This window comes from Phoca vitulina, unplaced genomic scaffold (assembly GCF_004348235.1).
Source record: "Phoca vitulina isolate PV1807 unplaced genomic scaffold, GSC_HSeal_1.0 scaffold24, whole genome shotgun sequence".
NCBI lineage: Eukaryota > Metazoa > Chordata > Mammalia > Carnivora > Phocidae > Phoca > Phoca vitulina.
The window spans coordinates 18,483,587-18,499,866 of NW_022589727.1; the positions used below are offsets into that span (position 1 = coordinate 18,483,587).

The 16,280-nt window shown below is 41.9% G+C and overlaps 1 protein-coding gene across 2 annotated transcripts in view; it reads left to right on the forward strand.

Annotated features, from left to right (window-relative positions):
• ANKRD29 (ankyrin repeat domain 29) overlaps positions 1-16,280 on the forward strand; it is a 57,299-nt gene that overhangs the window by 22,149 nt on the left and 18,870 nt on the right. For both annotated transcript variants that reach the window (XM_032421301.1, XM_032421302.1), the window contains exons 4-6: positions 3,197-3,295; positions 6,583-6,681; positions 9,595-9,693. In XM_032421301.1, coding sequence (XP_032277192.1) covers positions 3,197-3,295; positions 6,583-6,681; positions 9,595-9,693 — 297 coding nt within the window. The remainder of the gene's footprint in view (positions 1-3,196; positions 3,296-6,582; positions 6,682-9,594; positions 9,694-16,280) is intronic.

The window sequence follows — 16,280 nt, forward strand, 5'->3', positions numbered from 1 at the left end:
GTCTGGCTAGAGGATCCATTCTTGGTCCAATGAAGAAGAGTGGTGGGAGGCTGGGCCTTTTAACATACTTTGGGAGTCTGATCTGAGGGAGGTCCATTTATTTCCAAGCTGATCTAGGGCCTCTAGGTCATCCCTAAAGTGAATCTGACCTCTCAGTCCACACTAACTCAGACCCAAGATGGCATCCTGGGGCAAACTCCAAACCAAACTGGAGCTCTTGATTTTCCTTGATCCAGTCTTATTCGGGGTCCTGCCCTACAATTGTTTCAGAAAAGATGAGTCATCAACCAAACTTTCATCAATCAGTACACCCCATCTTCCAGGCTGGACTGCTCCCTCTGAGTGGAACAAATTAGGAAACCCCAGGTGTGAGGGCTGGATATTCCGTGGGGCATGTAAAGTCCCTCCCCTTTCCCCTCTGGGTGTCACCTTGGCTGTGGACCATGGAAGAGTGACACTTGATGGATAGAATCTGGAGTCTGGTTCTCCGTAGCCCTGGACCAGCAAGTCTGATCTATCAAGAGGAGCCATACAGACTATAGCAAATCCAATCTCACAGACAGATTCTTCTGAGCAATTTTCACAACACTGGAGCATTGTTTTAGTCCCTTTTTCACATCAGCAGCTAATTTCCTTCTGGGAGGAAAATGTTTGGGCCCATTTAGAATTATAGTTTGAAATTACCCTAATCTTTTTGTTTTTCCTTTATGCTTCACAGTCTTGGTTTATTATAACTTTAAAGAATAGACAGATTTTACTCTAATAAAAACAATATGATTTAGATCTGCTTACTCAAAAAACTTTATCCTGAAGGGCAAGTTCAACACACACAAAAATATCTTCAGAACAACTGTGAAAAGCTGAGAGAAAAGGAACATTTGTTTGCTTTCCAGCCAATGTATGGTTTATATGGTTTTATATTTATCTGTTTGGTTCCAACTGCTCAACTAATATTCTTGGATATGAAAACTATTGTGCATTGAACAAAATGGCCCTCAAGGACTTACCAAAGTGCACCCAATTTAGAGGTAACCTTGTGGCTCAAATAATGATGCTATGTGAGTTCCCAGTGGTCTCCTGAATTTCCCGAGGCCACGTCAGCCTCCAGTGATAGAGCTGCCAAAGAGAGGCCCCAGCCTCACCTCAACTGTTTTGCAATCAGAGAGTACCTAGCCGTGCTCTGGAAGTTACTCATATAGCAGGCTTCTACCTGGGTTCATTCTTAATCCACTTTTCCAATTAACCCATATCAAAATACTTTGTTTCCTAAAAAAAAACAACAAACAAACAAACAAACAAACAAAAACTTTGTTTCCTGAAAAAGTACCTGTCATTGTTTTCTTTGGGTGGCTATCTAGGTACACAGAGCTTGCAAGAACAGGAGGCTAATGATCCAGAGAGACCATTGCTCTAAAGAACCAGCAATATTGGCTAAAATTCTCAGGGATAGGAACTATGTGTGCAGTTGTCATGAAGCCCTGGGTTACAATAGTAAAGCACATGCTTTTAAGACTTTTATTCACATTCCAGACTGAAGTCTGGTTCTTTTGTCCACAGATTGCCACATTCATGTGCACAATGATTAATGGTACGTGTATGTTCCAAAATTGACTCAAACTGCTATGATATGATTTTTTAATTAATATATCACAAAATCTTAGTGAAAAATCCTTTTTCTTAGTGAAGAAACAATTTCTAGAAATTATCTCTGGTAGTGTCTAAAATTTAATGTCTATTAAGAAGATGAGAGTTTTCCTATGCTAGCCAAGTTTCTTCATCCAGACCTGTTTACATCTTCAGGTTTCTGGATCTCAATGTTCTCCACCGTAAGAAAGCAATAAGAGGATACTTCCCACTTGTTTCTGTGGGAACCAAGGAGAAAATCACGCCTGAAAGGCTCTGGAAATGGTCACATGCCCTGTGCCTCCCCAGGGCAGCATCTCGTTGGGGGCATAACCTGAGATAGAAGGTCATGACTGGGAAGGTATCGGCTTGTGTTCTGCCACAGTGGTTGGGCTAATTGTTCCCTGTCTCATACACACGCACACACGCATACACATGTACACACACACGTAAGAGCAAGCTTCAGAGTCATCAGTAATCCTTAGGGCCTGCTCCTCCTGGCTTCTCCCACCTGGGTGAGAACCTACCACTTTAAGACTTCTGGGTAAGTCATGGAAGGTGTTTCTCCTCACTGTGCCTGGCAAAGCGTAATGTTAGCTTCATCCTTGCTCAAAGCACTGGAGTAATGAGCATCTTTATATGAAAAATATATATTGCCCACAAGAGCAGTATGATGAATTTGCTCCTATCACACAACGATTTGGCTACCAATCTTTGAGTAGGCTTGTAAAAATGGCTGGGAAGAGAGGGTGCTAAAACTTGTGTCTCCGAGTAACACTGATCCGGTTTAAAATTTGGAACCAGGCTGTTTCTTGTTCCTGTGTCCTTTTTTGAGAAATATTTTGAATCCATTTGAGTGAATTACTTGGATTCATTCTACTCTGGGGTGCTTAACTTTGTAACCAGAACTCTGCCGGAATTCTTTCCTCTATGAATGAATGCCCATGTTAGCAAGCATGGTGGTTAGTTCCCTGGGCCACTGTAACAAATTACCACCAACTAGGTGGCTTCGAAGATCAGAAATTTATACTTTTAGGATTCTGGAGGCCAGAAGATTCCAGGTGTGTCCCTCTGGAGGCCCCAGGGGAGAACCCATTCTTTACCTCTTTCAACTTCTAGTAGCTGCGGGCATTCCTTGACTTATGGCCGCAACTCCCTAATGTCCACCTCTGTGGTCACATTGCTTCTTCCTCTCTTCTGTGTCAAATGGGTCTCTACCTCACTGTTATAAAGACAGTTGTCACTGGAGTTAGGGCTCACCAGGATAAACCAGGATAAGTGCCTCTTCTCAAAATCCTTAATCACGTCACATGCCACAGAAGGTAATATTCACAAGTTCCAAAAATTAGGACAAGGACATACCTTTTGGGTCCACCATTCATCCCATTATACCAACAATAAAGTTCTCCTTTCATATTCTCACTTCTCTGAACAAGAAATATAATCAGTTCAAATGTAGCCCCCTCCTATGTTAGAAGGCTTATATACAAGGATATTTTGTTTAGTTTGCAAATGTATAAATCAAATGTAATGTAACTAAATGTCTTAAAACCAGCTGCTTGTTCTCTCCTAGTCAGGTACAACTGCCCTGTTCTTTGCTGCCCAGCAAGGACATAATGACGTCGTGAGATTTCTCTTTGAATTTGGAGCATCCAGTGAATTTAGGACCAAAGTAAGAGAACTTTCTTGATTTCATACCCTGTTGAAGAATGTTAGCAATCATGAGTATTCATGTCTCTCCATCCATAGTGTGAATTTGTGCTTCTCTCTTTTTTTTCTAAAGATTTTATTTATTTATTAGAGAGAGAGAAAGAGAGAGAGAGCACAAGCAGGGGGAGGGGCAGAGGGAGAGGGAGAAGCAGGTTCCCCGCTGAGCAGGGAACCTGACACGGGGCTCAATCCCAGGACCCTGGGATCATGATCTGAGCCAAAGGCAGATGCTTAACTGACTGAACCACCCAGGTGCCCCACTCTTTTTATAAGATTTTCAAGCCTAAGAAGGTGGGTTTCACAAAGTTACTTGTAATGGCTCAGAGGTAGTCCTAGGGAATCAATTCAAAACATGACATTTTTTGATGAATCACAGACCTGTACCCATGAAACAAATAATACATCATATGTTAATTAAAAAAAGTAAAAAAAACGATATTTTTACTCTGGGTTTGTAATTTTATGGGGAATTCTTTAGATTCTGTCTTGCACTGTAGCTTTCTACTTTTTGTTATCAGGATGGATACAGTAGCAGGTGTTTTGTAACCCCCTGTTTTCATGGGCTTTTTTTTACTTCAAGGTTAATCCCAGTGCTCTGATAGGAACTGTCAAAGTATTTAAGCCACTCTTAGTGAATCTTAGAGATTTCTAAGGAGGGCGATTTGACAGGCAGTTTACTTTCTGAGATGTCCTCACTGAACTATGTAATACATGATTATACTTTATATAGTTGGGCAAGGAAATATGATTCTTCCTTTAAAGAAGTCATTGAATCTTCATGTTCAACACACAGATAAGAAAACTTAGGTTGCAGAAAGATCAATTTTGTGTTCATGATATCATTTTACATGATAATGGTTTATAGTAGGAGAATTTGAACTTCTTTAACATTTTTGGAATTATCAACTTATTTAGAGCCTAATCATAACCAAAAAAATTCCTGGAAATTTGCCTTACTTGGAATTTTTTAGGCTTTCTTAATCCTTTGTATGTGATATTTGCATATCAGGGGAGTTTCCAGTGTTTTTTTTTCTTTTCCTGTTAAGATACTATTAAGTAGATTTGAATTTCAGATAGGATCAGTCTGTTCTGAATGTGCCATTGGATGGTACACATGCCTCCATACATGCTGAATATAATATACAATAATCCAAAATATATGTGTATGTATATTTTTATATTATCATTTTATTTGTCATTATAAAAGTAATACAACTAAAAATAGAAAGTTCGACAAATGTAAATCTCAACTCTTTGAACTAAGTCAGAATGATCATGCAGCACCATATGGCTGCTTCAGTCTTCTTGGTTAACAAGTTAATGCTGGCTTAAAGCCTTTGTCCCTGCACCACGGGGCCCAGAGCGCAATTCCAAATGTTTCCATTAGGTCAACTGCAGGTGTCCGAGAACTTTCCATGGGAAGAAGAGAATGTCGAGAGGCGTTGAGTTTTTATATGATCCTGTCATCAAAACTGCCTTTGTTTCAACAATTGCTCTCAACGTTATTAAAGCTATATCCCACAAAATGTGTTTTTAAAAATAAGGTACAAAGATACCTGGGTGGCTCAGTTATAAAGCGTCTGCCTTCGGCTCAGATCATGATCTCAGGGTCCTGAGATCGAGCCCCACATCGGGCTCCCTGCTCAGCGGGAAGCCTGCTTCTCCCTCTGCCTGCCACTCTCCCTGCTTATACACATACACACACACGCATGCAGGTGCGTGCACTCTCTCTCAAATAAATAAAATCTTTAAAAATAAGTAAATAAGTAAAAGGTACAGGGGCACCTGGGTGGCTCGGTTGGTTAAATGTCTGACTCTGGACCTCTGCTCAGGTCATGATCTCAGTGTCATGAGTTCAAGCCCCACATTGGGCTCCATGCTGGGTATGGAGCCTACTTAAAAAATAAATAAATAAAACAATAAAAATAAAAGGTACCAGCTCTTCTATGACAATCACCATATTTTATCTACTCTCTTACCTCATTAGGCAAAGAGAAAAGTCGACAGAACGAAAGTTGGAAATGTTGGTGCTCATTGCTACTATTGCAATTTTTGTTGCCCCACACCCCACCCACACTGGCCCCCACCACCAGCCTCAGCCCTCACAGCGCAAGTGCCCCCCTGCCACAGCCTGTGTACAAGGGAGCTCTTACGACGGTGTTTCTCCAAGTGAGGCCCACCTGCCACCTTCACACCATAGTCCCCTCACGTGACTGGTCAGAAAGCCTGTTTCTGGGCCTCATCAGAATCAGACCCTGTGAGGGTGGGAGACGGAGGGCAGGCATTTTGGATAAACACTCTATGCCCCAAATTTAGACACCACACTATCTTAGAGTTATGATTTGTATTTCAGAACCAGATGACATGTTCCTGCATTATTTACAATTAGGACAGATGTCCACAGACCAATTCACAGAGCCAAACAAACAGCTCCCTAGCTGTAGATGGGAAAAGATAATGCCTTGGCTGCAGCACCTGAGAAAAACCATCAAGGGTTTCAGTTGACCACAGACTCAGTGAGTCAGTAGTGTGATGTGGTTGACATAAAAGCTAATTCTCATTTAGGCTGTCGAAATGAAAGTAGAGTAGTAGACGGAACAAAGGAATGTCCCATTCCCCGTCAGACCACATCTACTCTTCTGGGCTCTGATCCGTTCTAGGGCCCACATTTTAAAAGAGATCTGGACAAACTGGCACATGTTCAAAGGAAAACGCTAAGTAGGATGGTGAGAGGCTCACAGTGCAGCAGTTATCCACTCTTAATGGACGCACACCTTGTTCCTTGAAGACTATGGCCCCAGACAGTTAAACCATAAATCACCTTAATCTCAGAGGCCCGCAGCTGGAGGGGAAACCACAGGGAGAAGCCATCCTTTGTCAAGCGGGTCTCTAGCCAGAAGACACAGGAGACTATTCGGGTAATTCCAAGACAAAACTGACTGGCACAGACTTTCTATGCTTCATTTCCTTTATTGAGAGGCAAATAGATGATTCTGCATTTGACCTGGGGAATTACTCACAATAACATTGTCCAGTAACTGTAATGTATCCCAAGCGAGTCATCCACATGTACAACGTGATGCCTTTAGGAGGAATCTTGTCATGAATATAAAGAGAACAAGATGAAAAAGGAAAAGTGAGTTTGTTGTTATCTATGGGGAAAGTCTTTTCCAAAGCTCTCCCTCTGTAAGGAGCATCTGCTTGGTAAACATGTGCCTGCACCCTTTCTAACGCATTGCCACTTTGCAGGATGGGGGCACGGCCCTGTTGGCTGCCAGTCAGTACGGGCACATGCAGGTGGTGGAGACGTTGCTGAAGCATGGAGCCAACATCCACGACCAACTCTACGTGAGTGCGTTTTCAAGGGCACATTAGGTGGACCCTTGCCTATCCCCTCCTCACACACAGCACTGCAGTCTAAATTCAGAGGCCGGAAATGCCACCTTCAAAAATGTTTTTAATGAACAGTAGGACTTTAATCTGAGACATCAAAGAAAAAGATTTAACCAGATGAGCTTTTTCTGTGGAGAAACACACAATCTTGTTTACCCATCTTTGTTCTACCCTCTTAAATCTCTTGTACATATGAAATATTCATATAATGTATGTACTTAGGATCTTCAAAAATCATGTGACACGTACTTACCCATAAGATAACCAGCCCAGCATATGGACTTGCTGAAAAGCAAAATAATGCTCCTGTTGTAGAGTTATCCAGGAGGAAGAGAACACATGAAGGAGAAATCAAGTCATTTGGAAGAGAAGTGAGGTTGGGGTGGTGAAGAACTGTAAAGTACATGCACACCATCGGCCTTCAAGAGGCATCTACCGCGAGTGTGGGTCTGTTGCAGCTAATTAACGATTAGCTGATTGCCTAAAGGCTCTTTTAATTGTCACTGTCATTCCAAAGGATTTATGGCAAATGTTATCCTGGTTTTGGACAACAACAACAACAAAAAATAAAACATGAGGAGATGAAGTGACTTGATAGAGTATCTTCATGAGGAGTGAAAGAACCTACTGCCAGTTACGTAGGAATCGTATTTTAGGCTATCCCACCACCAGATATTTAGCACTATGGCACCATACTTTCACAGACAAGTAGTGAGATGTGTCCATGTGAACTTTTCCATTTGCACACCTTTCCTGAGTTTACACAATTGACTGCCACATCAGAGACCTCTTTGAAGTACATAGCAACGAGCATTACCCTTTTGCACTTCAAAATTTGTAACGCCATTTGAACGTGTGGCTTTCCCATGTGAATGACTGAATTACTTGATTCAGGTCTGAAAGAGTGATTCTCAGCTCTGGCTGCCATCAGAATCACGTAGGGAACTGGAAAAAAAAGGGGGGGGTCTTCCAGGCCCATTCCAGACTAATCCGGAATCTCTGAGGGCACAGCTGGGCAGCAGCTGGTTCTGATGGGTGGCCAAGTCTAAGGAACATGGGTCTGCAGCTTTGGCTATTTCTTTGCCTGCATATAATGAAGTGTATCTGAGAGCATGAATGAGTCTCTGTGTGTGTGTGTGTGTGTGTGTGGTTGAACAGAAAGAGCCCAAGTCTTTGGAAAAGGAAAATGAGTTGTGATTTTCATCCCATTACCACTGATAGTCAGCAATCCAGATTGACTGGCATAGTTGTACTGTTAGATAACATTCCATCCAAAAGGCTCACCCAGGGTGGCACATCATCCTAGAAATGCAGAGTTTGGGGAGAGCCCATTCCTGTACTAAATTCCTCTCTATTATGAAGTGACTCAAGAAATTTCATGCACTGAAACTTCCATTTTATGTAAGATGTTTACTCTTACCCAAACCATCCAAATATAATTGTTTCCACTAAAAACAATTGAAACATGGAGGATCCCTGGTCAATGACTCCTGAAAGCTTCTAGGAACAGAAGAAATGTGTCATGTGCTGTAAAAACTGCAATGCTTGGATATCCATCTTAGAAAATTTCTAAGAGTTACCAGCTGCTAAGAGCACCGTGGACTTTCTGTGACAACACAGTAAGGAGCAGCTGAACATTTCATCCCCATATCAAACATCTGCTTAAAGATCTATACAGGCTGAGTGATTTTTTAATGATTGCCTTAAGAGGAGTCTGGCAGCTCAGCTGACACCCACCAGAAATCCAGCACCCTCCACCTGGTTGGACTTGTAGGGAAAAGCGCTTTGAATTTTAACTTGTGGTTAATGTTCCTGATGGGAGGGGTGGTAATTAACTGGGTTAGTGAGGTGTTTTCCACTAGGATGTGCTCGGGTTTTCCACTGTGGTCTAAAAATAATGAAGCTCAGCACGCTCTGTGAATGCTGTCTATGTGAAGTGAGCATCTGGGGAGGATGCATGCTCTGAGCTGATTGCTGTCTTTGCTGCCATTACCAATGACATGTCTTTAAGAAAAAAATGCCCAGAAGACATAGACACTCATTTAAAAAGAAAAAAAAAAAACACTAAAGATAAATGGAAGCAAGCGCTTGCTTTGAGCTTTTCTGTAGGACTGCTTCGTTGTTTGTAGGTGTAGTTGCTGTGTCCTGGCTGTCAGGGAGCAAGCTCATGGATAGTCTCACCAGGGCAGTTTTTCTAGAAGCATCTTTTGTTTCAAAGCTTGGAAAAACGGCGCGTTGGGGGAACGTGGATAAAGGGGCAATAAAGAGAAAGGGGTAGGAAAGATCTAATTAAAAGGACACCTTTATTTCTGATTCATAAAACATACCAAACAGGTTTGGGGGACTTGTTTGTTGTTTTTATTAATAGATTTTATTCTGTGTTTGTTTTTAAACTAACACTGAGGCCTTACTTGACAAAAGAATTGAAGTGGAAAACCATATTAAATGTACGTATTTGTTAAACTAATCAAAAGGGGGTTAACCCCGAGATCCCACAACGAAAGCAGGTGGCCGCTAACGAGAAGTCTGGGCAGACAAGAGAAAAATGATGACTGGCTATTTGGACAAGCCTGGAGGCTGCTGCCAAGGGGGTGGATCATAAGCTCCATGATCAAGATTGTGTAGAGTGAACAGTCATTACATTTATTATAACTTATCTTTATAAGACTCTTTGAAATGTTACCTTTCCACCTGACTTACTATGATATTTTAGACTATTCTTCAAAGAATAAAACACTAACCATGAATATGAAAACAAAGTGGGGGACAGAAATGGAAAGTTGTATTAAATGGATGCATTTTTAATTGGATTTCTTTTAAAATAAACGTGAAAGATGATTCAAACCCTTTCATTTTGACCTCTCTCAGGATGGAGCCACTTCTCTCTTCCTCGCTGCCCAAGGTGGCTACTTGGATGTGATTCGATTATTGTTGTCTTCAGGAGCAAAAGTCAACCAGCCAAGGCAGGTAATGTCCGCGTGCGCAGAGCGGTGGGGCAGGGAGGGCCTGCCGTCCTGCAGCAGCTCCTGAGATAACTGGTCAACTCTGGGCGTCATTCAACTCTTTCGCCTCGGTGATGAAGCTAATCTTGGATTAGGGCTTCTCTTGTCCTTAGCTTTGGGCTCACCTGCAAGCCTGTGATACCAGGCTGACTTCACCATTTACTGTTTTGGAAACTTGGGTGTTTGGTGTCTGAGGTCAAGTACATACTCAGCCACCTCCTGTTCAAATAAATTATGGCTGCACTGAGGTTAGGAGAGTGGGCTAGCCTGGGACATAGGTAAATAGAGGTGAGTCAGGTAGCCTTGCCCCTGCCCCGTCTCTCCACTGATATGCTGCCTCATCTCTTACCCCCTTTTCTTCTTCGACCACACCAAAGAGGAGCCCATTACCCACTGGGAATCATTAGTAGGTTCCACACCTTCATCTCTCACAGTTATAACACCACTGAGAATTAATTTACCAACAGCAAGCTAACACCTAGCAAATCAGTTGATACTTAAAGGAACAGAACTACCAGGTAATATAGGTCACACTTTATGAATAGTAAAGAACCATCCAAATCTAAGGCATTATAATTAGCTTCTCTTATATTGGAATGATTTCTGCACTAATTAATTTGTTTTTAACAAAACATTTCAGATTAAAATAACATTACTTTAAAGGTAGTTTTCTCGGGAAAAGTCAAGCTGATTTCTTCCCAGTAAATGAAACCCAGGCAGATCCCCACTGTAATGTAACCTAATACATAATGTAACATATGCCTATATGTTCACATAGGGAAGGTTGGTCTGAGCTCTTGGCCCCAGGCTTCTTCAGTCTTTAGAAATCCAAGCACATAGGAAGCTGAGAAAGGGCCTTTGGGCAAAGTGGGTTTGAGGTCAGGAATCCTGAGTTCTAGATCCAGCTCTGCCAATAACTAGCTGTGTGGCTTGGAACTAGTGAATCAACCTCTCTGGACTTCTCTTCCTTCATCTGAAAATTAGGAGGTTGGACAGGATGATCCTGACAATCTCTTCAAGATCCCCCTTTTTAATAACTGTTTTATTCAGTATTCAGATTTCTTAAGCACTTAGCATATGCCAGATACTGCTATGAATGTGAGATTAAATTTTTAGAATTTTAAAGATATTCTTAGATTTAGATGGCCCAGGAATACTCTTGGGAAAGGAAAGCTTTTAGAAAAAGCTGCACTTCTATACCTGCCAGAGTTGACATTTGGGGATTGGAGCTTAATATTTTCTTGTTGGTCCTTCTTATTTTGAAAGTATTGATTGGTTCTGAATCAGACGCTTCATTTTGCCAAAATTAATAAACAGAGCTGGTCATTTTTAGATTGCAGAACTTTGACTTGGAGGCCATTATTGAGGGTACCACCGTGAATTTAGAAATGAAAGATTGTCAAGATTATTAGGCCTCTCCGTCTGTACGTCTTTCTGAAATAAACTCTGGCACTTTGACAAATCTATTTGTAAAATAAATTGTATTAACCATATGCCTAAGGTACTATTCATAAAAAAGACAAGTTGATATAAGAGATTATATTTCAGGAGGGGGGGAAAGATGGCGGAGGAGTAGGGGACCCTATTTCAACTGGTCCCCAGAATTGAGCTGGATATCTACCAGACCACTCTGAGCACCCACAAAACCAGCCTGAGATGTAAGAAGATCTGGATCTCTACAAACAGAATATCGCAGGCGGTTGGTTTTGAGGTATGAAGCGGGGAGCCCTGATTCCGCGGGCAGATATCGGAGGATAAACGGCAGCGGGAGGGTGCCCAGCCATGAGGATCCTACATCGCCGGTGAGTGACAGCCTCGTGCGCGGGAGACGGGGCAGACTCACAGACCGGTAGCGGCGGGGAAAGGACTTTAGGGCAGCCCCCGGGGTGGGAACCCGGAGCGGCGGGGTCACGTGGGCGAACTGCAGCCCCCGGGGTGGAAACCAGAGTGGCGGGGTCTCGCACTTGTGAACTGGGAGCGGCTGGCGGTTTTAGAAGCACAAAGGGCAGAGACTTGCTCCGACCTGGAGGCATGACTGGGAGCACTGCGGAGGGGTGCACAACCCAGGACGCTGCCGTTTATAGCAGCACGGACAGAAACGGAGACAGTGTGGCCTGGAGAGCTCACTGAAGAACAGACTGCGATCTCTCTGCTCTGAGGCAGAGGGTTGGAAACAGTCTCTTCTGCTCTGACTCGCGGAAGAGATGCAGAAAGCCGCCAGGGAAAGCTGCCAGAGAATAAAAGCCCCAAAAACTGATTCCCGCTGAGCCCATCCCCCACCACAGGGGGGCAGGGCAACTCCGCCCAAACAGGGTTGCCTGAGTAACAGCGCGGCAGGCCCCTCCCGCAGAAGACAGGCTGGGAAAACAAGAGGCCAGCAACTCTAAGGTCCCAAGAAAACAGGTGCATCTTGCTTGGGTTCTGGTCAATAATTTGGACTCTATACATTCCCTCAAACACCCATCAACAGAATGACTAGGAGGAAGAGCCCCCAAAATAGAAAAGACTCAGAGATTATGACTTATGCTGCAGATTTACAAATGGATGCAGATATAACCAAGATGTCGGAGATGGAATTCAGGCTAGCAATTGTGAAGACAATGGCTAGAATGGAGAAATCAATTAATGGCAACATCGAGTCTCTAAGGGCAGAAATAAAAGGTGAATTGGCAGAACTTAAAAATGCTATCAATGAGATCCAATCCAATCTAGATAATCTAACAGCTAGGGTAACTGAGGCAGAAGAGCGAATAAGCGACCTAGAAGACAATATAATAGATAAAAAGGAAAAGAGGAGGCCAGAGAAAAACAACTCAGAATCCATGAAAATAGAATCAGAGAAATAAGTGACACCATGAAGCGTTCCAATGTCAGAACAATTGGAATCCCGGAGGGAGGGGAGAGAGAGAGAGGACTAGAAGATGTATTTGAGCAAATCATAGCTGAGAACTTCCCTAATCTGGGGAATGAAACAACATTCGAGTCCTAGAGGCAGAGAGGACCTCTCCTAAGATCAAGGAAAACAGGCCAACACCCCGGCATGTAATAGTAAAACTTGCAAATCTTAGAACCAAGGAAACCATCTTAAGGGCAGTTGGGGGAAGAGATTCCTTACGTACAGGGGGAGGAACATCAGAATAACGTCAGACCTATCCACAGAGACCTGGCAAGCCAGAAAGGCCTGGCAAGACATATTCAGAGTACTAAATGAGAAGAACATGCAGCCAAGAATACTTTATCCGGCAAGGCTTTCATTTAGAATGGATGGAGAGATGCAGAGCTTCCACGACTGGCAGAAACTGAAAGAATATGTGACCACTAAGCCGGCCCTGCAAGAAATATTAAGGGGGGTTCTATAAAAGGAGAAGGACCCCAAGAGTGATCTACAACAGAAATTTACAGGGACAATCTATAAAAACAACGTCTTCACAGGCAACATGATGACAATTAATTCATATCTTTCAATAATCACTCTCAACGTGAATGGCCTAAACGCTCCCATAAAACAGCACAGGGTTGCAGATTGGATAAAAAGACAGGACCCATCCATATGCTGTCTACAAGAGACTCATTTTGAACCTAAAGATACTTCCAGACTGAAAGTGAAGGGATGGAGATCCATCTTCCATGCCAGCAGACCTCAAAAGAAAGCTGGGGTAGCAATTCTTATATCAGACAAATTAGATTTTAAACTAAAGTCTGTAATTAGAGACACAGAAGGACACTATATCGTTCTTAAAGGGTCTATCCAACAAGAAGATCTAACAATTGTAAATATCTATGCCCCCAACATGGGAGCAGCCATCTATATAAGCCAACTGTTAACCAAAATAAAGAGTCATATTGATAACAATACGTTAATTGTAGGAGACCTCAATACTCCACTCTCAGCAATGGACAGATCATCTAAGCAGAAAATCAACAAGGAAACAAGAGCTTTGAATGATACATTGGACCAGATGGACCTCATAGATATTTACAGAACATTCCACCCTAAAACAACAGAATACTCATTCTTCTCAAGCGCACATGGAACTTTCTCCAGAATAGACCATATACTGGGTCACAAATCAGGTCTCAACGGATACCAAAAGATTGAGATTATTCCCTGTATATTCTCAGACCACAATGCTCTAAAACTGGAACTCAATCACAAGAAAAAATTTGGCAGAAATTCAAACACTTGGAAGCTAAAGACCACTCTGCTCAAGAAGGTTTGGGTCAACCAGGAAATCAAAGAACTTAAACAATTCATGGAAATCAATGAGAACGAAAACACATCGGTCCAAAACCTATGGGATACTGCAAAGGCCGTCCTAAGGGGGAAATAAATAGCCATCCAAGCCTCACTCAAAAAAATAGAAAAATCCCGAATTCACCAACTAACTCTACACCTTAAAGAACTAGAGAAAAAGCAACAAATGATGCCTAAGCCACACATTAGAAGAGAAATAATTAAAATTAGAGCAGAAATCAATGAATTAGAAACCAGAAACACAGTAGATCAGATCAATGAAACTAGAAGTTGGCTCTTTGAAAGAATTAATAAGATCGATAAACCACTGGCCAGACTTATCCAAAAGAAAAGAGAAAGGACCCAAATTAATAAAATTATGAATGAAAGGAGAGAGATCACGACTAACACCAAGGAAATAGAAACAATTATTAGAAATTATTATCAACAACTATATGCCAATAAACTGAGCAGTCTGGATGAAATGGAGGCCTTCCTGGAAACCTATAAGCTGCCAAGACTGAAACAGGAAGAAATTGACAACCTGAATAGGCCAATAACGAGTAACGAGATTGAAGCAGTGATCAAAAACCTCCCAAAAAACAGGAGTCCAGGGCCTGATGGATTCCCTGGGGAATTCTACCAAACACTCAAAGAAGAATTAATACCTATTCTACTGAAGCTGTTTCAAAACATAGAAACAGAAGGAAAACTTCCAAACTCATTCTATGAGGCCAGCATTACCTTAATCCCCAAACCAGGCAAAGACCCCATCAAAAAGGAGAATCTCAGACCGATATCCCTGATGAATATGGATTCCAAAATCCTCAACAAAATCCTAGCTAATAGGATCCAACAATACATTAAAAGGATCATCCACCACGACCAAGTGGGATTTATCCCCGGGATGCAAGGGTGGTTCAACATTCGCAAATCAATCAATGTGATAGAACACATTAATAAGAGGAGGGAGAAGAACCATATGGTCCTCTCAATTGATGCAGAAAAAGCATTTGACAAAATACAACATCCTTTCCTGATTAAAACTCTTCAGAGTATAGGGATAGAGGGAACATTCCTCAAGTTCATAAAATCCATCTATGAAAAACCCACAGCGAATATCATCCTCAATGGGGAAAAGCTGAGAGCCTTTCGCTTAAGATCAGGAACACGTCAAGGATGCCCACTCTCACCACTATTGTTCAACATAGCACTAGAAGTCCTAGCAACAGCAATCAGATAACAAAAAGAAGTAAAAGGTATTCAAATTGGCAAAGAAGAAGTCAAACTCTCTCTTTTCGCAGACGACATGATACTTTATGTGGAAAACCCAAAAGACTCCACCCCCAAATTACTAGAACTCATACAGCAATTCAGGAATGTGGCAGGATACAAAATCAATGCACAGAAATCAGTTGCTTTCTTATACACTAACAACGCAACTATAGAAAGAGAAATTAGAGAAATGATTCCATTTACAATAGCACCAAAAACCATAAGATACCTCGGAATAAACCTAACCAAAGAGGTAAAGGATCTATACTCTAGGAACTACAAAACACTCATGAAAGAAATTGAAGAAGACACAAAAAGATGGAAAAATATTCCATGCTCATGGATCGGAAGAATAAACATTGCTAAAATGTCTATGCTACCCAGAGCAATCTATACCTTTAGTGCCATCCCGATCAAAATTCCAATGACATTTTTCAAAGTGCTGGAACAAACAATCCTAAAACTTGTATGGAATCAGAAAAGACCCTGAATCGCCAAGGAGATGTTGAAAAAGAAAAACAAAGCTGGGGGCATCATGTTGCCCGATTTCAAGCTATATTACAAAGCTGTGATCACCAAGACAGCACGGTACTGGCACAAAAACAGACATATAGACCAATGGAACAGAATAGAGAACCCAGATATGGACCCTCAACTCTATGGTCAAATAATCTTTGACAAAGCAGGAAAAAACATGCAATGGAAAAAAGACAGTCTCTTCAATAAATGGTGCTGGGAAAATTGGACAGCCACATGCAGAAGAATGAAACTCGACCATTCTCTAACACCATTCACAAAGATAAACTCAAAGTGGATGAAAGACCTCAATGTGAGACAGGAATCCATCAAAATCCTAGAGGAGAACATAGGCAGTAACCTCTTTGACATCGCCCACAGCAACTTCTTTCAAGATACATCTCCAAAAGCTAGTGAAACAAAAGCAAAAATGAACTTTTGGGACTTCATCAAGGTAAAAAGCTTCTGCACAGCAAAGGAAACAGTCAACAAAACAAAGAGGCAACCCACAGAATGGGAGAAGATAT